General features: G+C 40.9%; 1 protein-coding gene across 2 annotated transcripts in view; it reads left to right on the plus strand.

Moving 5' to 3' along the window:
• The window catches only part of LOC141438687 (solute carrier family 12 member 9), a 29,442-nt gene extending 17,509 nt beyond the window's left edge, over positions 1 to 11,933 (plus strand). For both annotated transcript variants that reach the window (XM_074102584.1, XM_074102585.1), the window contains 6 exons: positions 1,822 to 2,013; positions 3,876 to 4,060; positions 7,649 to 7,770; positions 9,431 to 9,531; positions 10,511 to 10,640; positions 11,355 to 11,933. In XM_074102584.1, the coding sequence (XP_073958685.1) occupies positions 1,822 to 2,013; positions 3,876 to 4,060; positions 7,649 to 7,770; positions 9,431 to 9,531; positions 10,511 to 10,640; positions 11,355 to 11,435 (811 nt within the window). In that variant the 3' untranslated portion in view covers positions 11,436 to 11,933. The remainder of the gene's footprint in view (positions 1 to 1,821; positions 2,014 to 3,875; positions 4,061 to 7,648; positions 7,771 to 9,430; positions 9,532 to 10,510; positions 10,641 to 11,354) is intronic.
• The last annotated feature ends 728 nt before the right edge of the window (positions 11,934 to 12,661 follow it).

Genomic DNA, 12,661 nt, shown 5'->3' on the forward strand with positions numbered 1-12,661 from the left:
GTATTATTTATGCTATACGTATTTATGTAAATGCACGAATATAACCAAAACAGTTTTAATTACTTTAACTTTAATCAGCCTCATTAGGTGTGTCCCATACGTAAATGTTTCATTGTTGACTACCTATGGTATTTTATATTAACCTCGAATTTTCGCCTGCTAGATTGTGTCACTCTAACACGTGATCACTAGATCACGCGATAATATACGAAATATGTTTAATATTAGGAAAGTATGAAATATATTGAATTTCTGACTTGATTGATTTTCTCGATTTTAATGAAAATTTGCACTTGAAAGGTGAATATTTCGCACAAAAATCAATGAATCGAAAAATCGTCTTAGCAAACCCCTAATAGTTTTAAAAGACCTATCCAACGATATCCCACACTATAGGGTTGGATGAGAAAAAAAAACACCCCCACTTTACGTCTATGGGAGGTACCCTAAAAAATTTTTTTTATTTTTTTTATATTATTTTGTCGGCATAGTTTACATTATCTGTGCAAAATTACAGCTTTCTATCATTGATGGTCCCTGAGCAAAGCCGCGGATGGACGGACAGACAGACAGACATGGCGACACTATAAGGGTTCCGTTTTTGCCATTTTGGCTAAGGAACCCTAAAAATTACGTGCTACGTGACAGGCAAAAGAATAAAGAGTGGCTTTGTCACTACTAGAAGAAACAAAGATTTATGACTAGGTTTACAATACCAAAAGTTCCAACACACGGCACTAGCGCCAAGGACTGTCACAGTAACCTTCATTGGTTTATAACTAAAACTTGATTGTAAACTCAAATATGCAGTTTTTTTTTATTCAACTGGATGGCAAACGAGCAAGTGGGTCTTTTTTTATACGACTGGAAGGCAAACGAGCAAGTGGGTCTCCTGATGGTAAGAGGTCACCACCGCCCATAAACATCTGCAACACCAGGGGTATTGCAAACGCGTTACCAACCTAGAGGCATAAGATGGGATACCTCAAGTGCCAGTTATTTCACCGGCTGTCTTACTCTCCACGCCGATACAACAGTGCAAGCACTGCTGCTTCACGGCAGGATTAGCGAGCAAGATGGTGGTAGCAATCCGGGCGGACCTTGCACAAGGTCCTACCACCTGCAAGTCCATGAACCATTTATGTTTTTTGACCACAATTGTATTGGCAGTCATACAATGTCGCACTATCTTAACAGCGTTGATACCTGCCGAGCTGGCAACGTTGCATTTTTGTTAGTTTTTCTCGATTATTCCATAAAAATTGAATGAAAATTAAAAATGTGGTCTGATAGAACTCTTCTTAATATATAAGTTAATGTGTCTACTTCAATAATTCAAAGTCAAAGTCAAAGTCAAAGTCAAAATATCTTTATTCAATTTAGGCTATAACAAGCACTTATGAATGTCAAAAAAAAATCTACCACCGGTTCGGAAAAACCTCTGCTGAGAAGAATCCGGCAAGAAACTCAACGAGGTATATATATATATTTTTTTTTTAAAGCAGATTTACAATATTATTAAATGATATGTATACATCACAAGTATTTAACACAACTTTATTTTTAACAAAAATTTAAATTATTCGTGATAGACTTTTATTTTCTTTAAAAACCGTTATTGATTCGTTTTAAAAAAATATATAAGTCTATCACGAATAATTATTGAAGTAGACACATTAACTTATATATTAAGAAGAGTTCTATCAGACCACATTTTTAATTTTCATTCAGTTTCTATGGAATAATCGAGAAAAACTATCAAAAATGCAACGTTGCCAGCTCAGCAGGTATAAACGCTCTTAACCTGTCCCCCCCCCCTAGCCCGAACTCGCCGTACTTCACCAGCGAGTTCGACGTGGAGGGCGGCGACGTGTTCCCCCTGCGTCGCGGCGCCCCCGCGCTCGCCCTGGCCGCGCCCGAGTACGTCCGGGTCGTTGCTGACGTGCTCAGCGTGGGCAAGAATGTGTGTCTGTGCCGGCACTACCATAAACTGGACATGGCTGCTGTTGAACGGTAAGACACGGTGTGTAAACTATTGCCGCCCCGGGTGACACTATTTACCGATATGGAAATACCGACCCCATATTTCGTGTACACGCTCATACAAACTTTGACACCAAACCGACAAGTTTCTATGGGCGTGTACATGAAATATCAGGTCGGTATTTCCATGTTGGTCCGTTGGGGGAGAAAAGTCCTCGAGTGGCGACCACGAACCGGAAGACGAAGCGTTGGCAGGCCTCCCACCAGGTGGACTGACGACATCGTGATAGTAGCGGGAAACCGGTGGATGCAAGTGGCGACTTGTCGTTCATTGTGGCGTTCTAAGGGGGAGGCCTTTGTCCAGCAGTGGACGTCTTCGGGCTGACGATGATGATGATTTCCATGTGCGTAAATGCGGTGGTAGGGCGTGCCATCTTAGCTTAGACGAGCACTTCACGAGCGAGTTCAACATCGAGGGCGGTGACCTCCCGCCATCGCATTTCTCTTTATAGGCTTCCCCCATAAACCAACATTTATTAGGTTACAGGTGTGCAAAGTAATTGTTTTTAGTTCAAAAATCTAGCTACAGTGTACTGTAGGAACTGGGGGATATGTAGGAACTAGGCTGTATACCGCTGGCAGGTGGTGAAACTGACCACCTGGCAGGTTAGATTAACCTAGTTTTGTATAAAGGGATAGGTTTTTTTTATATTGTGTTTCTAGAATATAACTTTAAAACAGATTGACAGCGGTATACATGCCGGAGCGCAGATTGCTCCCGATAGCCTAAGCGGCTGGTGCTATTCTATGTAAATGTATTTTTAAGTTCTGAAATAAATCCAAATAATCGAAGAAATACCATTTTTATTTTGAACTGTGTTTAAAGTCACGCGCGTTGATCCCCAGTACCTAAGCTCTCACCAAGTTACAGTCCCCACAGTACAGATACAATAGTGGTTTTTGTGACTGTTTCATAATAAGACTGATTAAAATACGAGTGTGGATACCCCGGGTCCAGGGGTGCAGCGGCCCAAGCACTGCTCTTCCCCCTGGACGGATCTTTTTTTAGCATTAGAAAGAAGGTAAGCGATATTGACGTGTCTTTATGTTGAAAAACAGTTTTGAAAAATAAGTCACGGCAAATATGTAACACTTATTTAGCAAGGTCATATAATCATTTATTTATATTCTTTTGGTTTCAAAAGTAATACTATTTTTAAAAGCATTTTTCTATAAGAAAACTCGTCAAGATTGATTACCCTTTTGTGTGTGGTTGTATGTGTGTTTGTCCGTCTTTCACGTCGAAACGGAGCGACGGATCAACGTGATTGGCATAGAGATAGTTTATGGGCTAGAGAGTAACATAGGCTACTTTTTATCCCGGAAAAATGCGCAGTTCCCGAGGGAGGAGCGCGTGATAACCGAATTCCACGCGGGCGAAGCCGCGGACAAAAGCTAGTACTAAAATAAACGAAGTATGGCGTCCGCGGACCGGGAGACGAACTGTCGGTAGGCCTCCAACAAGATGGAGCGACGACCTGGTTAAGATCGCGGGAGCGCGGTGGATGCGGAAAGCACAAGACCGGTCTGAGTGGAGAGCCTTGGGGGAGGCCTATGTCCAGCAGTGGACGTCTTACGGCTGACATGATGATGATAGAAACGAAACCGGCTCTTGGGCACACGACGAAGTAACACACCCCCTGTCCTTTTCTACGAACTCGCAACGACATCCCAAAAAGTCATCATCCCAGCCTATATGGGACATATTGGGCTTCAATCACTTCTGCTGGCTCCCTAAGTTACGGGACAGAATAACATGGCTTGGGCCATAGTTCCCACGCGGGCGCGTTGGGTAATCCCAAAAAGTAAGCATGTTTTTTTTTATTCTCCAGTAAATCCCCCACCCTGAAATACATAGACGTGTGGCTGGTGGAGCCCCTGTCGCCGCGGCACGGCGCGTTCACAGTGCGCGCTCACTTCGCGCTGCAGCTGAGCGCGGTGGTGCGCTCCGCCCGCGGCTGGCGCCATCTGCGCCTGCGCGTCTTCTGCAAGCCCGAGCCGCCGCAGGGGGTCACTGGTGAGTGAGTGACTCACTGGCTCAGCGAGTCAGTGAGTCGTTTAGCTAATGAAGCAGTCGTTCAGTTAGTCCAGTGATTCCCAAAGTGGTCCAGGTGGACCCCCAGGGGTCCACGGGAGACTTGCTGAGGGTCTACGTAGGCGTGAACAAAAAATGGGGGTCCATAAGATGTTAATGGGGGTCCACGAAAATGTATCTGCTTTTGATAGTAAAGAGCCAAAATGTAAGCATAGTTTTTATAAGGGCCTACCTACATTATTTTAAGTACCTAACTAAGCAGATAATATTTTAATAGGGCAAGCGACTGGACAGAACTCAGAAGCGACACAATTTTTATTTTTTGGCGACTTCAAGAATGTGGTAGAAATGTAGCAGCAGGGGGTCCACCAAAACCAGTAAAATTTTGAAAGTGGTCCACGAGAAAAATAAGTTTGGGAACTACTGAGTTAGTCGCTCAGTTATTGAGCGAGTAAGTTTTTTTTTATTTATTTTTTTATTTTTTTTATTTCTAATAAACATTACATCTATCATTACAGTTACCCAATACGATAGAGTAGCAAGCTCCTTATATATTTAAAGTATATACCTAATTTACATTTTATACGTACTTACTATTAATAACATAAAACAAATAAAGTTACTTTTGTGAATTCTCTCAGAACAACACGTTGCCTAATTGTAGGGGTAGGCAACTGGATTTGATATTGAGCGGGGCGGGCTTGCGCTCGCCGGTGGCGGTGCGTGAGGCGGCGGAGGGGGTGCTGCCCGTGGACCCGTACCACCCGCCGCTCGCCGGAGCCGTGTGCATCGGCGCCGGCGCCGCTGTGCTGCTTGGCACCGACCCCCCCCGTGGGCCAGACGGGTTTACCACAAAATCGTCAGTGGAATTTCGCTAAAGCTAACTTTGAGATTCTTTACAATTCGTTAGCTAATGTAGATTGGACTGCTCTATACCAAATAAATAATATTGATGAATCAATCGATTATTTTTATAACGCAGTTGGCGGAATTTTTGACAGTTGTGTGCCATTAAAAAAGCGAAAGTCGGTAGTGTCACGGTACTCGTATCCGGTTTGGTACACGGCTGAAATATACTCATAATAATCCAGTTCATTAGAATTACAAGAAAAAAGATTAAAATCACCAACTACAATTATTTTGCCATTATACTTCACCGATAACTCCTCTATTAAATTAAACATTAACAAGTATTCGTTCTCAACTGTTTGAGGCGGTATGTACAAAACAACACAAACAAATATGAACTTATTATTTAAATGCACCGTTGCGCTAACAAGTTCAAAGCGATGATCGCTCAAGTTAACGTCGCCGCATTTTACCTGACGTAGCTCGAACCGCGGTGTGGCCACTAAAAGCGCGCCTCCCTGCTTGCGACCATCAGTTCTATCGCATCGTAAGATTTGAAAGCCAGCCGGCACAAGCTCAGCATCATGAATGGAAGCGTTGCAGCCACTCTCAGTTATTGCGAATAAATCAGACGACGATGAAAGCAAAAGGGACAAAAATTGCGTAGTTTTTGTCCGCAGACCTCTTACATTCTGGTAAAAGATTTCTATCGGTTTACTCTTTTTCCTGCCTTGACGATCTCCGAAACCAAATCCACTCGCTGAATTCTGCATTCCGCGGCCAAACGTTCGCCTGAGCAATACCAATGTGATGTCCACTGGTTATTAATAGATCACTCCAATAATAAAAACCAAACTTTGAGAGTAGATACGATCCGGCTCAAGCAGACGCTCACTCGCCACCGATGACAGGTCGGAAGTGCCAAGGGAGCGCCACCGTTGCCAGCGCACCACATTTAATAATTGAATCTGTACATCACATCACATAGAATCTCTCTGGTACTCCTACTATGAACGAAGCGTAGCCCCTCTCAGTTTTATGTTTAATCTTCTCCACCACGACGCTCACACCAGCTTCACACACCGACCGTACATGAGACTATTTGCTCTGTCGTAGTTACCGGCAGCAAACGCCATACATGCAGATGTTTTCGTTTTTCCATAGCTTGAATTCCCAAACCAGTACTTTCACCTTTCATAACTGTCTGCCTCCGCTTTTCACCAGATACAATTTTCCAGTCATTATAAGGGTCATTTGGTTCGTTATCCGATTGAGTATCAATTTTTATTGCCGAAATGTAATTTGTGAGACGCGGTAAAGTCGGCGACTTCGTGGCTAAGGAGGCATTTTTTGTGTGCTTGGCTCGCTGGTTCTTTCTTTTAACAACAGAATAAGCTGAATCATTCTCAGATATTGAGGGTGGCATAGAAGCTGACTGCATCTGTAACTCATTGATAGCAACAGCTGATATTGTTTTATTTGACTGTTTATTTTCTGTCATTTTTTCTTCAAGTACCCTCATTTTCCGATCAAGTTCTTGTAAATCATTTCTAGTTTCGTGAAACATATGCAATATAAGCTCAAATTGTTCGGCTTGCTCGTCCAGACGACTAACAATATCGAGTCGCAACTTTTTCATTTCGGCCATCAGGTGATTGTCGTGATCTTGTGCAGCATCGTGAGCGGCGTCCCCGAGGCGACTGCCACTACCCCGCCGTGTATTTACATAGTTAGCGGATGTGTATGTGATGTTCATGTTACCACGAATTGGAGTATTGGTTTTATCACACTTAGGTTGCAGACACACACATTCGGGGCGAATCCACTTGTCCTTATGTTCTTGAGAAAGATCTTCAAACTCCGCCGGTTGCAAGACGACGCACTTCAAATCGTTAGTCTTTTTAAAGCCAACGTTAGAACATTCCATGTATTGGAGACTACATATTTTCGTTCCACAACCACTGCATTTACGAGTAGATGACATTATAATAGAATAAAATAACAATTATTTATCAACACAAACAGTAAACACGTCCGTCACGCAGGAGAGTTGCGGGTAGTTAGTGAGTTAACGAGTCAATGTATTAGTTAGTGGGCCAGTCAGTTAATGTGTCAGTCAATTAGTGAGTCGTTCAGTTAATTAGCCATCACGTTAGTCAGCGAGTAAGTTTGGAAGCGGTTGTGCCGGCTCGCCGAGCACGCTCTCCAAAGGCAGGGTGAAGATGAAGCTGTAACGGTGAAAAACACCAACAGCATCATCAACGTCAAAAAAATCGTTTACCTTTACTTCCTCGAATTTCATTTGCTCTAATTTTACTTGCCATACCAACGTTTGCCATAAAATATGTGGAACCGTGCTGTTTTCAGGATTTTTTTAGATGTCATGATATAGAATGTAGTAGCTTAGGTTAGGTTAGTTTAATATCAACTCTGAAGAAATCACAATTTCAGAAATAAATTACTTTATTGCAAATGAAAATTCTAGAAAACGATACATTCGGGCATATGAAATTCGGGCAAACGATAGAGAACCCAAAAAAATAGCGAGTAAGTTAGTGAGTTAATGAGTCATTGAATTAGTCGGCCAGAGAGTTAATGGGACAGTGAGTTAATGAGTCAGTAATTTAGTGAGACACTCAGTTATTGCGCCAGCCAGTTAGTGTATTAGTAAAACAATCTTATGCTTTGTTATAATATTAGTATATTTTTTATGTATTCCAGAAGCGGGCAGAACGGTCCCGTTGGGCGACGACACAGCCCTGGAGCCGGGCGTGCTGCGGCCCGTCGAGGACCGCCTGGGGCAGCTGCTGCGGCTGCTCAGGATCAACGCCACCGTCCATGTCGTGAGTACCCGAGTAGCGTGACACTGCCCATCAGCTGCCCACGGTGCCATAACACTATAGGGGCGTGGAACACATATTTTCTTTTTCTCAAAAATGTCCGTAAAAGTTGTCGTTATTCTTTACATATCAGAAAGTGAAGTGCATAGTTTATGGTCAGCGAAAAATTAAAAAGTTAAAAAGATTGCAGGCGCGCTAGCTCGACAATAATGAATTAGCGCGCCTGCAATCAGTCACAACTTTAAAAAAAAGTTAAATGTTGGCACAAGTCGTATACAGCCAAATCTAATGGGCGGGTATCAGATATTTTGTTGGACTTCGGACTTTTTTATTGAGTCTGAATCAGCTTGTGGTGTTTTCGGTGGAAAAATACAGCTGCAGTATATTTTTAATGAAAAAAGGCGGGAGGGCATAAGAAAAATAATTGGAATAAAATTAAATGTTATGATATATTTTGAGAAAAAGTTTAGTCTATTTCAGAATTATTCATCATTTTTGAGAAAAGCTTTATATTAGTCTCGGCTGGAATAGCAATTGCTGGCTTCGTATTAGTTAAATGGACTCGCAAGCTCGTTTTAATACTCATACTCAGCCAGCAATTGGCTACTTCCAGGCCACGACAATAACCTACTATTAAAGAATTTAAGTTAATAGAAAACCGGAAAATAAAACGAATGACGTAAAAGTTATAGATATCTGTTTAAAAATAAGCAGGATAGCGATTGAAAAATATTTTTTTATTTTTGTAATGTTTATGGCTGTACTGCTTTTGGTGATCAATAAAGAATATTGAAAGTCGTTTCTGGGAAATTGCATACGTTTTTATAATAAAATTCCAAAAAATATTATAAATGAAACGGATACAAAATTCAGATCTATTGTCAAGAAGACATTAATATCAAAGGCGTATTATAAAGTTAATGATTATATTATTATCATGGACAGGGATATTTGGAAATAATTCTGATCCGCATTAGCGATCCCTTCAAATAGCGAACCTACTGTGTTAAAAATACAGTTGTGTTAAATACTTGTGATGTATACATATCACTTAATAATATTGTAAATCTGTTTAAAAAAATATACCTCGTTGAGTTTCTTGCCGGATTCTTCTCAACAGAGGTTTTTCCGAACCGGTGGTAGATATTTTTTGACATTCATAAGTGCTTGTTTTAGCCTGAATTGAATAAAGATATTTTGACTTTGACTTTGACTTTGATTTGTATTGTATTGTAAAATTTAAGGGTCATACTGAAAACCAACGCTAGGGCTTGCCGTGGCAACACGCTGAGTATGGTCCTTTTTGCTTCTTTCGGCACAATGTCTTTTTCTTTTTCTTCCTTTTTTAGTATGTAAGAGTGTGTAATAAAATAAGACAACCTTTATTTTTAATTGTGTTTTTTTTTGCTGTGCCGAATTTTGTCAAATTAATTTATTCTTTCTTTCTTCTTTCTTTAAATTTGCATGTCATCTCTTGCAATTTATATTATGAACTCTTATGGCCGTAGTAGCATATGACGTTGAGTCTGTGACGGATCTCTCTGTCTGATTGATAATTTAAAAAGTCCGCATCTTGTTTTTATATATATGTAAATAATAACTCGGTTTGTTAAACAATGAATAATTATACATTTGAATAATGATGATATTTTGATTTTGACAGGTGTCAGAATGGCCCGCCCTAGAAGACACCGGCAGGTGGTCTACCGACAGCACGGATGAAAACAGCCTGTACCAAAGGGTGCCTATTAATTATTTACAAAAGTAAGTTCCAATTACAATTACTAGTACTAGGAACTCAGTCTACAAAAAAAAAAATATAACAAAAAATTGAACCGACTACAAAAAAACCATGAAAATAGTTTTCTACCAGTTTGAAGGCGGTCGGTGCCTCAGCACGAGCCAGCAGGAGTGGACCTATAGTCATCTACCTTACCTACGCATATATTGGGCTTCAATCACTCCTGCTGGCTCGCTAAGTTACGGGACAGAATAACATCCATCCATCCCAGCCTATATACGTCCCACTGCTGGGCACAGGCCTCCTCTCAGAACAAGAGGGCTTGGGCCATAGTTCCCACGCGGGCCCAGTGCGGTTTGGGAACTTCACACGCACCATCGAATTGCTTCACAAGTTTGTGCAGGTTTCCTCACGATCTTTTCCTTCACCGAAAAGCTCGTGGTAAATTACAAACGTAATTCCGCACATGAATTCCGACAAACTCAGATGTGCGAGCCGGGGTTTGAACCCACGACCCTCAGCTTGAGAGGCGATAGGTCAAACCACTAGGCCACCACGGCTTAGAATAACATAGGTACACTAAATAGTTGATTTGCCTATTTATCCGGAAATACAGACTACATATCTATAAGTAGCTGTAACTTGAAAATACAAACTGAAATATAGATGCACAGAAAAAACAGAAAAATAAGACCATCACTGGGAATCGAACCCAGGTCCTCGGTAATCCGTACCGCGTGCTATACCGCTACACCACTGATGGTCAACTGGTCACTGATGGAGTGGTGTAGCGGTATAGCACGCGGTACGGATTACCGAGGACCTGGGTTCGATTCCCAGTGATGGTCTTATTTTTCTGGCTTTTCTGTGCATCTATATTTCAGTTTGTATTTTCAATTTCGGTTTTACGGGATGACCGTAAAAGTAAAAATTTGGAATTGAAATAAAAAATACAAAAAGATTCCAAAAAACCAATCTTAGCTGTAACTTGTTTTTTTTTAGAGTTAACCAGATAATCAAGAGCCAAAGCGGGGCCGAGACAGCTGTCACGTTCGTGCAGTTGCCCGAACCGCCCAAACTGACCGCGCGACTGACAGACGCCGACAAAGCTGTGTGCGAAACATACCTACAGGTAAATTGGCTTTTCTTTAGGGGCTGTTTCACCATCCATTGGTTAGTGTTAACTGACGGTTAAAATGTGATGCCGTCTCTATTTGTTTTGTTCGAATAGACGGAGACAGATGAAACAGCCCCTTAGGGTGTGAATGATAAAATTATAGCTTGGGAAATTATTTTCCATCACATTTGTTCGTAAACAGTGTCAACATGCAGGGTAATTTGGTTGCAATCCTTGAAATAAAACCCAAGGGCCTTTTTTGCGTATGACGCCTAAGGGAGTTGACTTGTTGCGTGTACTACGGATGGACGCGCCTCAGGCATATGGTGCGGGGGAGAAACGAGAGCGGCGGGGATGTTTTTACTATGCTGAGTTGGGACCGTTTCGCTATTTCGCAAAAACTTGTTTTTTTTGTCATACCTACTTGTAATTTGTATACTATAAAAGTGTTTTTGCGAATAGCGAATTAATTATTCTTATTCTTTCTATTTTTTTTTTCTACAAATATACAATTTTACTCTTAAATGTCATGAAAAACATTGTATGTCGCACGGTATTTTCTACTAGGGTCTCGTGCGTAATTCCTTATTTACCGCCCTTAAGACAATGTATTATTGTGACACTCCCATGCTCTACGGGGAGCGGGGAACGTGACAGCGCGAACACGTGTGAGCTGTGCGCGCGGCGAAGAGTAAGTTATTGAAATAAAGTTTTTTTTTTCTATTTCAGATACTAGACGAATTCACGAAGGATCTCTCTCCCACGATACTCGTAAGGGGCCTCAAATCTGTCACCTCCACAGCTCTATAATTCGCTATAATTTATTCAGTCATCCCCATTACTCTTACATTTGTTAACCCTTTAACCGCCTATGCCTTCTAAATGTGCCAGAGCAATGGAAGATAGAGGTTAGAAAAGCAGTTAATGTACGCCCGATAATTTACGAAGTGGCATGTAAGGCAATAATGACCGATCTCATAATAGGCAGGATTCCTAGGTCTTCGCCTGGCTAGATATTTTCTTGAGGAGTACAGATTTTGCTTACCTGTATTGGCGTGAACGTTAATAATTGCGGTTAAGGGCAGAAAGAGAGATTGTTTAATATTTATTCTTTTGTAACGTGGTAAACTGATTTTAGGACTATTTTACTGTATTTTTGACACATTTAAACTGTAATAATGACATTTCTTTTATTCTACTCTAATACTAACTCTATTTTACTATAATATTGGACACTTGAGATTGATGATACAGAATACTGATAACATATATTATAATGTACACAGGGTACGAAGGAGATGGAGGGGGGGGGGGTAGGCTAGGTTCCTAAAAATATTAGTCTCGTGGCATTTTCAAAAAATATCCAATATATGTACTTTATTATAGAGTGACATCACAGCTCCCCACTCCTGAATTTTGACTTGTTTGAGTGTCAAAAAATATGTGTCTAATGTTATCAGATATTAAGTGTGATGCCGTCTCTGAATAGACGGAGACGGCATCACATTTATCCGTCAAATAAAATTAATCGATCAGTGGTAAAACAGCCCCTAAATAGATTCATTTTATCCAGGAATCTACCACCATTATTCCCCCCCCCCCCCTTCTCCTAAGGGCCCTAAGTCTCTTAAGGTAACTATGAAAGAATAAAAACATTTATTCGTGACAAACATAAGAACAATGGATAAAAAAAAAGGTTATTTCTATCAATTAAGATGTAAAAGGGTGCTAAATATTATTTAAGTACGCCTTACAATATACTAACACAGATGTATTCCCATATTTTTATTCACAGTGTATCTTAATGCGTATTTTCATGACAGGTTTTTGCAATAGCGCCTTCACCGCCAACTTACGCATAGAACAGAGTAGCTTCAATAAAGGAGTAAATGCGATGAGGGCAGTGGATAACCACACAACGCATATATGCGTTCGAGGCAGTGAATGCGTTATTTTATGTAGCATAGTTATTTATAATCGTTAGTAAAATAAGGAAACGACTCCAAAATTCGCTAGGCAAATTGCATATCAATTAA

Source organism: Choristoneura fumiferana, chromosome 19 (assembly GCF_025370935.1).
Source record: "Choristoneura fumiferana chromosome 19, NRCan_CFum_1, whole genome shotgun sequence".
Lineage (NCBI taxonomy): Eukaryota > Metazoa > Arthropoda > Insecta > Lepidoptera > Tortricidae > Choristoneura > Choristoneura fumiferana.